At 43.4% G+C, this 12686-nt stretch overlaps 1 protein-coding gene across 2 annotated transcripts in view; it reads right to left on the bottom strand.

Moving 5' to 3' along the window:
- The window catches only part of tiam1a (TIAM Rac1 associated GEF 1a), a 60221-nt gene that overhangs the window by 20251 nt on the left and 27284 nt on the right, over nucleotides 1-12686 (bottom strand). Inside the window, exons 9-15 of one of the 2 annotated variants that reach the window (XM_030437420.1) lie at nucleotides 11435-11620; nucleotides 8485-8631; nucleotides 8321-8395; nucleotides 5120-5290; nucleotides 3942-4046; nucleotides 2941-3022; nucleotides 2599-2685 (exon numbers count right to left, since the gene is read on the bottom strand). In XM_030437420.1, the coding sequence (XP_030293280.1) occupies nucleotides 2599-2685; nucleotides 2941-3022; nucleotides 3942-4046; nucleotides 5120-5290; nucleotides 8321-8395; nucleotides 8485-8631; nucleotides 11435-11620 (853 nt within the window). Of the gene's footprint in view, nucleotides 1-10; nucleotides 162-2598; nucleotides 2686-2940; nucleotides 3023-3941; nucleotides 4047-5119; nucleotides 5291-8320; nucleotides 8396-8484; nucleotides 8632-11434; nucleotides 11621-12686 lie in introns of those variants that run through there. The other variant, XM_030437422.1, reaches the window with a different exon arrangement.

Consider the following 12686-nt stretch of genomic DNA (forward strand, 5'->3'; position numbering starts at 1 on the left):
GTTCCCATACATGAAAAATGCATCCTTCTGTGCGTGTTCGCTTCAGGCAAATACTGATCTAACAAGACTGGATGGGCTTAAGAAGGAGGGTGCAATGCTTGTCTATTCCTGTCCTGTCATCATGTATACACTCTACGTTGCACTATATATGAAAACTACAGACACAACTGGAACACAGCTTTAGTTTGAGGCCTTTTTTTTTTTTCGGTTAGGCCCTCCCCCTTGACCACCTGTACCAGGCTCCGCTAATTGCAAATTAGCACTCTATCAGCCCGCCAATTAGCATAAAGCCTTGCCCAATAAACCCGATTGGTTGTGACAGCTGTTTAGGAGATGTGACTGCAGTCTCACCTGCAGAATTAAGTAAGACAAAGGGTTTTGGTCCTGTTAACACAGTCACAAATGAGCACATGTTCGCTTGTTATCCACTCCTCTGACTTCAGTCTCATTTTATTTTATCGTCTGCCGTAATAGTAACAGCCGTCATTCTGTGATATGGCTTTCCTAATGCTACAGACGTACACACAGCTACATGTATAGACACACAAGGCACACATTTAGCCCAGAGTTATGACCTAGTTGTCTGGGATGTGAAATGTCAGCTGTAGCAGAGTCTTTATTGGACAGAGAAAGATGACCCCTCTGGCCATATACTGCTATGTGTGTGTGTGAGACTCTGTGTGTGGGTGTGTATTGCATGCATGTGTCTTTGTGTTTGCTTCTGCAAGGGGGTGGGGGGGAAGGGGGGGGGCAGGAATTACAGTGAGAGAGAGAGAGAGAGAGAGATGGAGAAAAGAGCCTTCGGGGCTCCTTGTCCAGCGCTGGCCTGGTTTCTGCGTATACCCTGCAGAAACTGTAGCGTGATCTCTTTCACCTCCCATTCATTCTCCTGACTTGGAGTAAAACACATGCGCGCCCACACAGGCCCGTCCCCCCAGCATACACGTGGACCTAATATGTCGCGCCTGATATATTTAATTCTGTGATTCAGCAAAAATATAATGTAAGACGCAATGTCTGGTCTGGATGCCACAATCTTTTTTTTCTAGCTCTACTCACACACAGAGGTGGAGAGGGGGGTACAGCTGTGTCCTCCGGCTGCTGGCAGCCTGCTAAGCTAGCAGCTTTTTTAGATTGCTAATGCGCTTGAGGACACAATCTCACACTTGAGTAACCTTGGTCTGACCGCGGGGCACAACAGTGGGGCATGTTATTTTCTATACATTAGCGTTGTATCTACAGAGCGGCCGCGTGTTTCTCAAACCCATTAGGCTGCGTTAAAAGATAGCAGCACATGAATGGGGGTTGATCTCTACGCCGCAGTCAGATGCAGACAAAGGTGTGCTGGTTCTCTAATTTGCTCTCATGAAGGAGACGAAAGCCACAAATTCAAAACTCTGATGGAATCTTTGTTCTCTTTCTCATTTCATGGATCTAGGTTTTGGCACATGATCCCGTCTGCAGGATAAAAGCCAGCCAACATCAGATTGAAAAATATAGTGTGTAGGTGATTCAAGTCTGTTAAGATGTTTTGATGCAGGCATACTTTTTCTACTTTTTCGCTCTGTTTTGTCTGTTTTGGAGTTTCTTGTTTCTATCATGTAGAGTGGACTGCATTTCTAAATTGATGTTGATTGTGATTGGGTTTTTTTCAGGACCGATACTGACACCACACGTACCTCCACCAAGACCCGACAGTCCTCTTTGATTCAATCGAGCTGAATCCAATATACATATTGAAACATATATAATATCTGCTAGATCCATATCAAATTGTCCTTACTCGTAGATACCAGCCAGCTAAATATGTCTGACACCCTATCTCGTGACGAGAGATAATTCCTGGATCAATACCTTCATCTGGATCTGCAGTTTATGTGTGAACCTGCTGACAAACCAACCAACCAACCACCAAACAGACATGGCAGGACATATAACTTCCTGGCAAAAGGAATAACCTACCTTTAAAACTGGTATACATTTGCAGGAAAAATCAGTACAATTTTGAGGTACCTGTACTTTATTGAAATATATCAATTTTCTACTAGTTTATATTTACACTCCATTAGAATTCAGAGGCAAATATTGTCCTTTCTAACTTTAGTTAACACTTATTTTGCATTCCATTTATTATTTGATCTGATGATCAGTGGGGCAGGTAATCAATTGATCCCTAGTTGATTGCCTTGTAAATCCTGAAAAGGGCATAAAAAGAGTGCCTCTTTCCATATTTCTGCAAGTCAACCCCTTTAAAGAGAAGTAGAGCATTTTCTTTGTCTTCACCTCTTCTCTGTTCTGTCCTAAGCCCCCGGGCTTCTTTCTCAAACAAAAGGCATTTAACTTTGCTGGCTCAGCAGTGGATGCACACAAAGCTGTAGTGATAAGAAGTCGTGTGGGATCAGGTGTTTCTCAGGTCAGGTGTTTAGTTGTTGAGTGCGCAATGTCAACTCAAGGAAGAAATATGCGCCCAGCTTACAGATCCCCTTTGCATAACCCCTATTGTTACTGCACCCAGATTCAACTATGCTAATTGTCATAGATTTTTGTCTGAATTTCAACTCCCATGACACTGTTTGTTCATAAAAAATAAATACGTACCTTTGGCTGAGGCAAGTCCCTCCGCTTTCACTTCAGTAATATGGAGCTGCTGCATCCCATCCTCATCTATAACCACCACAGAAAAACCTACAAACGTACATGACACAGAGAGAGATTCAGTCGTTATCCTTTTCTTCCACTTTGAAATATCTCAATTTGACAGTGTGCACTGCTGCAGCATAACTGCCGAGCAATTAGATCAACTTAAGGCAAAATGCACTCACATTAGGTCATCCTTCTTTGGTCATTAACAAAGCATGAATCAATGACGTCTATTCTGAAATCGATTCGATTCAGAACTTTAGGAGTACGACAGGAGCTGAGTCATCTTGTTCAACATACCATATCCGATGCTGCAGGACTCGGCTTTGTCAAACTGGATCACTTTGGTAGCTCTGGGGCAAATCTCAATCTCTTTGTAGAGCTGCAAACACAAGAAAATTATATTTAATTGGCGAGGAGTGCAAGGAGAGCAGTGTTGCTGGATGGAGAAGGTTCAAGGTCATGTTATGGCTCTTAATAAAGAATAGATAGAGTCATGTATTATTCAGGCTCCTTAACAGAGCAATCACATGCGAGGGTCAAAATCCAGGTCAAGTCTGAGAAGCGAGTAGGTGCTCAGACAAGGCTTTGACCTCATATCGGAGCGAGTGCATAGACACAGCTGTGTGTATGAAGCAACAGACAGGAACAGAAGTCCACAATAATAATGTAGTATCATAGACTTGAGGATGAAAGAGGGTGTAATGAGTCACCGATCAAAGCAGGAAGATAAAAAGGCCTCTTGAGGAAAAAGAGCGAGTTATACAATGACTTTGCTTTGTGATGGAGTTTGGCGTATCACCTACAAAGCAGCGTCGCAAAGCGAATTCGCTGTGGGGGCTGAATTAGGAGGAGGTGGAGGTGAGGTCTTGTTCAGTGTGGGTGATTGTTTTATATGAATAATAAGAAAAGTACAAACGGGGACACACAGATGCGTACAGTTCATAGTGCACACAATAAACTGGGGATGCTATTTTGCATAATTTATAGGATACGCAATGAACCGTCTTTTGCATCCTGGGAATTTTTGAATGCATTGCAAATCAAATGTGCAACCGAGTCATAAAACATGCACAAGCTCGCATCCAGATCTGCCAGAGAAGACACAGGAATTAATTCATAATAAGGGGATGACCCCGAAAATCCAAATGGGACACTCTACATCAGCTGAGACTGAAAATCTGAAAAATGAAACAACTGTACACCATCTTTCATCTTTCATTATTCGCTGTGAGTGTATGTGAAAATTTGGATATTCACTTCATGTCAATACAACAGTGCTTCGGCGCGTGTTTCCTCACCAGATCCGAGATGTCCTCTTCAGGTCTGGGAACGTAAAAGAGCATCTGGTTGTCAATCCACACCTTCAAACGCAGGTAGTGGCAGGAAGGATCTATCTTGTGGGTCTGGAAGCAAATGATAAAAACAGGCGTGTCAACAGGCGGAATGTAAAATGAGCAATCCTTCGTTCTTCTTTCCAAAACAAAAGATAATCCTTCTAATTACACGTGGTTTGTTCTTCCTGCAATTTGAACTTCCTAAAATGAACGATATTAACCTCAACAATCAAAACACTGTTACTGCACTTTATAGCTCATTATAACCCCTGACAATATGTCACACACATGTATGTATCCCATCATGTATGGAATCCACGTGTATATATACATGGATGTCACACACGGGGACCATGGATTAGACGCTCCACTTCCTCGTGACATTTCTATGACATTTATTGCACGCAAACGCCCGCACATACACACACCTCTATCAGCTATACACTAGCTGCGTGTTTCAACAGACTCTTAAGTGGAACGTATACGTGCGATTAGGCATCATTATTCGAGTGCGTCTGTGGCTGGGACCAATTAGGGAGAGGAGGAGATGAAGTGGAGAGAGACGTGCGAGACAGTAATATGCTGCGTATACTAGATTGTGAGAAGAGATCTGAGACACCGTCAGTCTGAGGCGTTGTCCATAGGGTTCACTTTTTCTGCCTTCCCGGAAGCGACAGCATCACGTCGTTTTTCTCAGAATCACTCCTCAGTCTGACTTAGAGTAATCTGATACTCTGCCTCTAATTATCGTTTTTCTGCTACACCGAACTGATCTTAAAAAAAAAAACGTTGTCTTTCACATGTTTGCTTGTCCACACACTTTATAATTGTAGTAAGAGTTTTATTATCCTCATGTCACCACTCATACTGTTGTAAACTTACATCAGCTGAGCTGTGTGCAGTTTTATAAGACTCACTACATAAATGCGTGTGTTTGACAAACCTGTTTAAACGAATCATTTGCATTCTAAACAGCTGTTGACTGTCACCTGTTCTGCTGGGGCATTTATCTGTGCCTGTACTAGCACTATAAAGTACTAAAGTGCGTGAGGTTTACACTTCTGGAATTGCAATTATCACCCCTATACAGCAAACTAGGAGTTTCGTAACAGTCTCCAGCAGTGCTATCGGTGAAGACCCACCTTGCAGGTTGTGCTCAGGACTTCCAGCGCCGTCCCCCCAGGCTGTATGATGGCTAGGACGGGTTGATTGTTTGGCAGGCAAACCCAAGATGGAGTCAGGTAGTCAGGAACCCAGATGTCGCTGTCTACATTTTGCTGGGGAATAGTTTTCACCGAGCTCTCTCTCTCCTTCTGGAAAAACAAATGCACATGCAAGGTTTATACATGTTTCAGTAGCCTTTGTGCTTGGTGAAAACAGAAGGCACCCAATAATATATTCAATGTTACTATGAAAACCTTTCAGTGGTAGTTGAGGGAAGAATGAGACCCAGAGAGGTAAGTGAACCATATTCATATTCCTCCTTAATCTTCATTATTTCTCCTCAAGTTCACGAAAGAGAAAAAAAAAACAGATTTGCTGAAATTGATTAGACTAATGTGATGATAACTGGCAGTGGTCTCTAAGCAGCAGGAGATCTGATTACAAAATCTAATTCATTTGTGTTGATGAGAGAGCCTCTTGATACATTTGTCGCCCTGCCCTAGGTATGCGTTACATATCTCTGTGCATTTGCATCTTCGCTGGCGTGTGTGCACTCCGTACAAACCGTGATCTGTAACCTTTAAGCCCATCAGCCTGACCTCAGACAATCTGGCAGCCATGTCAGCCTCACTGCTCGACCTCACGCTGCCTGTCACTGATACCTTATCTAATCCTTTCAGGTAACAGCATCCACAAACTCATTTATTCTTTCATTCCTCGCTCGCCCACCCGCCCCCGCTAATCATTGCCTCTCCTTCTGGTGCCCCTTCCCTTCTATCTGCACATCGCTCCATCATCTTCCTCCTCCCCATCTCACATTCGCGCCATACAATCTGCTGACTGTTAACAATCCCGCCTGGTGGTCTCTGTTTAAATGAAGCGCGCGTGTGTGTGTGTGCGCGCGTGTGTGTGTGTTTTGTGTTGGATGGAGTTAAAGTGAGACACAGGAGGAGACAGAGGGAGCAAGCTATATCCAAAAGAATGTTTTTGTGTGCACAAACAAACACACATGTTCACATGCCCAAACAAAATATAGACACATAGAATTATAAAGGAAAACAAACACAACAAACACACACACATTTTCTCAGACAGAGAACAGACCGGGGGGCCCGTAACTAGTACCTCCCCTCAACTCCCTGAACTCCCCAGCCTTGCTCAGCACCATCTGGCTCCCCTCCTGGCCCATCTAGGATGCCTCTACTGTGGGGTTGGGGGGGCTCACTAAACTCTCTTCCTCTCTCTGATTCTCTTTTATTGCCAGCAGTGGGATTCCCCCAAAACAAACAGAGAATTAAAGTGGGACATGGCCATCAGATGTGAACATTTGGAATAAATCTTGCTGGAGATGCTGACCGCTACTGATGCAGCATCATTTCCAGGTCTGTCTTGCAACAAAGCTAAGACCATTGCATTTGTATACTGTCATCTCATACCCTGCCAGCTGAAGCTGGACGTGGGTGGAAGGAAATCAATCTCCCATGGTGCCACTGGGGGCCTCCGCAGTCACAGAAGGTTAGTGCTGCAGAGTTTTCTTCTATCTACTGAGTTCAGACAGAGGCCTGTTTCTCCCGCCACCCCCCTCCATCTCTGTTGCCTTCTACCAGTTCTCATAAAATATGGAGTTGGTATGCTTGTCCTTGCACAACCCATGGGTAATTGGACTTTTTCCCTTACAGTTCACATAAATTCATCATTTAACAGGCTGTAAAGAGGTTCTACTAGAAATGGGGCATGGATAATCGATTTTTCTTTCTTAAGATATTATTCATTACATGCCATTGTCTGTAAATCGCGGTCAATACGACAGCGCACAGATGGTGTGAAACCGCCAAAGTCCTTTGGTAGCAAATGTCTGCATAATTTGTTGAGACATCAGAAAGCTAATGATCTGAACATATCAGATCAAATTTGTCTCAGCGGGATTAGCGGACAGAAATATCCCTCCGGTCAATAGCCCATGATGCTGATAGAGTTGGAATTGCCTGGAGCAACTGGAAAAAAGAAATGGGAATCTGTCAGCACCAATCTGAGAATAGTGTTTGACGTGATAAAAAGGTAGAGATTACGAATAATGGCTTTATTTCTGACTAGGACCCAGAGTGGTCAGCAGTGAGAACAATGAGAAAGTATGAAGAAAAAAATGATGGCCCCAAAGTCTGCTAAGGTGCAGATAAAATCAAGAAATCATCTGATGCCATCAAGAGGAGACTCTGCAGCTTTTACATTTTCATAGTCTGCAAATTTCTCCTTTCTCCTGTGTGATAACATTAAAGCGAGGACTTGAAAATGAACCCAAAGAAATGATCGCTGATGCGGAAGGGTTCATGGATTTTGTGCTTCCCCCAGATAACCTCTGCAAATGAAGAGCCAGAGCACCAAAAGGATCTCAGTTAAGCGAGAGGGAGGTGGAAAATCCAGCCACGTTACTGGCCTCGGGGTCTGTAGAAGCCCCGTAACCCATTATACAAGTACAAAGGTTCATTAGATGCCCCAGTGATTTTCATCTTGGCTTTATGAGAAATGCAAACAATGACAAGGAATTAGCCCACAGCTACATAAACTCTGGTTCTCTGTAGTGAATGCCAAACTAAGACAGGGAGGAGGAAGGTTCAGGAAGGTTATAGCTGTATAGACAGAAACATTCACTGTATCTGGCTGCAGGATGGGCAGGGACCACAATGGAAATGGAGACAAGTTCGGGCCTACTTGCAATCAACTCTTTCAGTAGCAAACATTTATGAGTTTTTATTTAATCTTGTTGATGAAGGTTCTCAGTCATCCAGGATTTGGTAATCCTAAATGCTGTGTCGCAGGCAACTGGACGTGTTTCAGTTTCTTGAAGACGTTTCACTTCTCATCCAAGAGGCTTCTTCAGTTCTCACTGAAAACAGAACTGAAGAAGCCTCTTGGGTGAGGGTTGAAACGTCTTCAAGAAACCAAAACACGTCCAGTCGTTGGAACTGAAACAAGTCCAGAGAAGTGAAACATCTTCAAGAAACCAGTCCAGTTGCCTACGATACAGCACTTAGAATTCAATTCATCTTGGTTGTCAATAAAAGAGGGCAAATGCAGAATAACACATCTAAAAGTGTCATGGAGGACACAATTCTATTTTAATCCTTAATATAATGGGTAATTTGTATTTTGCTATCTAGTAACGATGGCTGAGCTCTTACAGATTTCTCACTGGCCGAATCTTCAAACATGCGCTCCAGTGGCTTTTTCACCGGCTCGATCCCATCAACGAACACCTGCGACCACACAGAGAACGGATCAGTACACCTGCATCCGAATACATCAAACACAGTGACGAGCAGTTACCAAGTAGAACAAGAGAAACCTGGTTGATGGAAGGATGCCCCGTGGTCTTCCTCTTTGAGGTGGTGTCGAGGCCCCATAGGGAGGAGAAACGACTGCGGCGCTTACTGAAGGTGCGAGGCATGGCCTGGTTCCGCTTCCTGATGCTGCTTTCTGTGCGGGCCGACACCTGTGATGATGACAATTACAGATGAATTATAGAATTGTATGACAATCTAAACACTTTGTGGAGGAAGACTTTTTCAAATCAGCACTGTTTTATTTATGTAATTGATTCGATTTTTAAGGTAAAACATAAGGACAGCTGACAATCGCTGTTCAGCTCGTCGATGTTCATTATTTGTTGGCCCTTGAGTGGTTTTATTTGAAGGACAGTACAAGTGAAGTGTAAAAGAAAATGGAGAGAGAAGAGGGAATGAAATGCGATAGAGGTTCACAGGCTGGAACTGAACAAAGGACGTCCGGCGAGGACCTCTGTGCATGAGGCCGCACGCTCTACTAACCGAGCCACTGGGATGGCTTTGAATGTATACAAGTAAGGGGGGGATTTGGAGACAATGTATGTAAACTGCACGCCGACAGCAGTGACTGTCTGGGTTTGTTATGAGTCACTTAGAAATGGGTCAAACATATAAATGCACACGCAGGCATGGAAAACAAACCAACACATAAAAACACATTCTCGACTGCACACTATGTAGACTAATGGCCTATTGTGAACACTTGCAACCTCCCGTCCCCTTTGGTGACCTACTACACATCCGACGAGAAACCACTCCTGGCATTTCTGGGTTAATTCACATCAAACCTACTGAGCTATGAGCAGCTCTGACTCACTATATGTTACACGAACATATACTTTCGACGCATGTATGTATGTATGTATGTGCACCCGCTGTAGCACATACTATACTTACGTGGGTGGGTGCTTATCGGTCTCCTAACAAGTCACTGCCTCTGAGACACACACATGTCAAACATAATAGGTCAAACTGTCTTCAGGACTCGTATTATGTAAGATTTTTGCAAGAGGCCTTTCAACAGTCCGTTTTGATGTCTCTTTTGGCTACGGATAATAATAACCCTTACTGTGTGAATTTCTGCGGATAATAAAAAAATAAAAGAATGAAAGAAATTCCTTTTGTCTCAGAACATAAACAGCTAAGAGTTGGGAGAGAGGATAATTAATGAGAAAATAGGAATAGGTTCATTTGAATGCTTTTGTATTTCAATAATTAATCAAAAACACATTTATTCTGCCAATGCATTTTATTCTCATTTAGTTTTATAACTCATTTAGTAATTATATTCGGATTTTACACGTGGCAACTGTATGACTGTTCTCGAAAATGATTTATAAAATCATTTACAGGTCTTTGACTAATGCAATGACGCTGACGGAAAGGAGATGGGAATAACAGAGACGGAGGACAGTGTACAGCAACACAGTCTAGAAGAAAATAAGTCAGATAAGGAGACGGAGAGACGGAGGGAGATGGAGCAGGAAACACAGCGAGAGACAAAGGAAGTGAGGGTGTAGGCAGTAAAAGGAAGGGGGGGGGGGTCAATAGAGCAGAGAGTGTTAAGCCTGTTTGTGGGAAAGTGCCTCGGGGATGGCAGCTTACTAACAGAGTTCGTATTGATCCACCAATCACAAAAAAACACCATCAACCTCTGATGTGTGTGTGTGTGTGTGTGTGTGTGAGTGTGTGTGTGTGTGTATACGATGGCCTGCTTGTAGAAAACGCGTCTACAGAGATGCCGTTTCCACCTCTTTCGTTCCTCTCTGCTCTTTGTTTCCTGGATGATATGGCATCAAGCTGCCCGATACACGGCAGCGTGTGTATCATTCCTTAAATGCCGGCGATTCATTCCGTACATTCTCGCAGTGCTCAAGGTGACAACAAGTGCAAGGTGCAGAGCAATGAGCTGATGACTTGGCTTTTAGCCACAGGTAAAGCTGTCAACGTGAGGACAGTTTGTGGAGAGAATGATCTGATTGCTAGAGGACAGTGTGTGCAGGTATGGAAATGAAAGCACTTGCCTCTCTGTATTTAAGTGTCCTTACAAGGAAAAGATAAATTGAAATCCTCAAAATTTTGTTTGGTTCATATTTTCCAATGAAGGCTAATATAGATTCTAGTGATACTCTAGTTTAAGGTTAGAATTTGAATTAAACGTCTTACGGTCATGTCACTGATTTTCAACTTTGTTTCCACTGTCAGGAGTCACAGCTGAGAACAGCGCATTGGACAGTCAAACTGCTTTCCCTCAGAGTAAATTCAATTAATTTTACAACACACTCCCAGGGTCAAAATCCACAACTGAAAGAATGCAGCAGTGAAGCAGAGGCACAGTTATGTCACAGCTGCAGTGACCTTTACTGTGGGTTGCTTCTAATGAAAACTAACGGCTTCAAAATGTCTTCAAGACCTACCCCCCAAAAAAAACAGGCATGCGTCACAATGTTTGCTTACATCGACTAACCCTTCTATCTCTTTCTGGCTTACACGTAAGTTTACCCAACTGGACGCAGGAGGATTCTGGCATATCCTTTAAAAAAACAAAACTTTTTAGTCAAGCTACTTCAGGACCGGCTGTACAGGATTTCTGAAAAAGTTTCACATGGCACGTACAGGTGTAGGGGTGTTCATTATGTAACCTTCAGTAAGTTCCACTGCGTTTCAACCTGAGGCTACGTGTAATGACTACTAGTCTGCACATTTGTCAGGAGAAATTCTTGCTTTCAGTAGGCGTACAGTATGTGACAAGAGGCTCACTCTAACAGCCAGATAAACACACCCACTCTACAAGCCGGGCTGGTATTGAAGGTCAGCTATTGGGAACGCTCTCACGCAAAGCCTACTGGAACATGTAGAGGCACACAGGACGGTATTTGAATTTTGGATTAAGCGGATAACAAAAAACGATTACCAAAAAACGTGGTGGGGGGGAGATTTTTTTGACCATACCAGTGCATGGAAGGAAGAGACGGAGAAGATGCTCAGTCGTCCCATGGCCAGCTTGGTCGGACGTGAGGCAAAACCCAGCAGGCGTTTTGGGTTGGGGGGTTCGCCGCCCTGCAGACTGGCCAGGTAGCAGCGACAGCGAAACAGATCCATGTGAAACCGCTCCAAGTTCTGCTCCCACAGGAAGATCTAACAGAGGGAAGGATGAATAAAAAAGGATGGATTGCATGATTATGCAATTTAGTCCCAGATTTATCTGTGGAATGGTTCCAGGTTTGGCCACTGATTAAACAGCGATAAAGACATCCACAACAACACCAAAAAGATAAAAATAAAAGATAAAATATGTAGAAAAGATCACTCTTTGTTAGCTGGTCGTTTCAGGAGGAGTGAGAAGTGGGAGAGCTTGAAGCCCCTATGGAGAGGTATTACTCACCAACACAACCCCCACCAGTCACCGACCTGCTGTGCTATGTGCAATGTATCACAGGGTGGGCCGTGGGAGGTGGAACACAGTGACACACACACACACACACACACACACATTCGCAATGAAACACAATCTAGACTTAATTTGCACTGATTCCTGCCTTCAACCTATTTGTTCAAGGAGTTAACACAAAATGAATACGGCTCTTTCTTTGATTGTTTTGTGCAACGTTAAAACCCAGGCCAGTCTATTTCTGTAAAGTCATTTAGTAGATTAATGTGGTTCCAGATAGTGATCTTGAAAGACGTCAGATAATGATATAATAGACCACTCAAATTCATTTTTTTGTTGTTTTTTTGACTCCTTTGATCCCACAATTCAAAGCTAATGTGTCATTGTAGAAGGCAATCAAAAAAATAATCTGAATGTTTTCTCGGAAATGGGAAGCATTTTGGCGGGATTGGGTTTAACCACCTCCCGGTGCTTTTATTATGTAATATTGTTTCCTTTTATTGACTATCAAGCAAACGCCACACAGACATACAAAGAAACAGAGGCTTGCTCACACAAGTGCGCACATTCTTAAGTTTGCAATGTTTGCATGCAATGCTGCTTTAACATTCGGGGCAGCAGCTCCAGACATGCAGGAGTAGGTTTAAAGCCATACCCCATGTTCCACTGAAAGTGATCAAACCTGGTGCTAGAAGAGCTTTGAGATTCCAGCTGCGGCCCATTTCAATACAGCTATTAAACATGGAAGGATTAGCGAGAGCAAGCTCACCTGCACGGTAATGTGTGCATCGCATGCGTTTCAACATGTGCGGT

Source organism: Sparus aurata, chromosome 13 (genome assembly GCF_900880675.1).
Source record: "Sparus aurata chromosome 13, fSpaAur1.1, whole genome shotgun sequence".
Classification (NCBI taxonomy): Eukaryota; Metazoa; Chordata; class Actinopteri; order Spariformes; family Sparidae; genus Sparus; species Sparus aurata.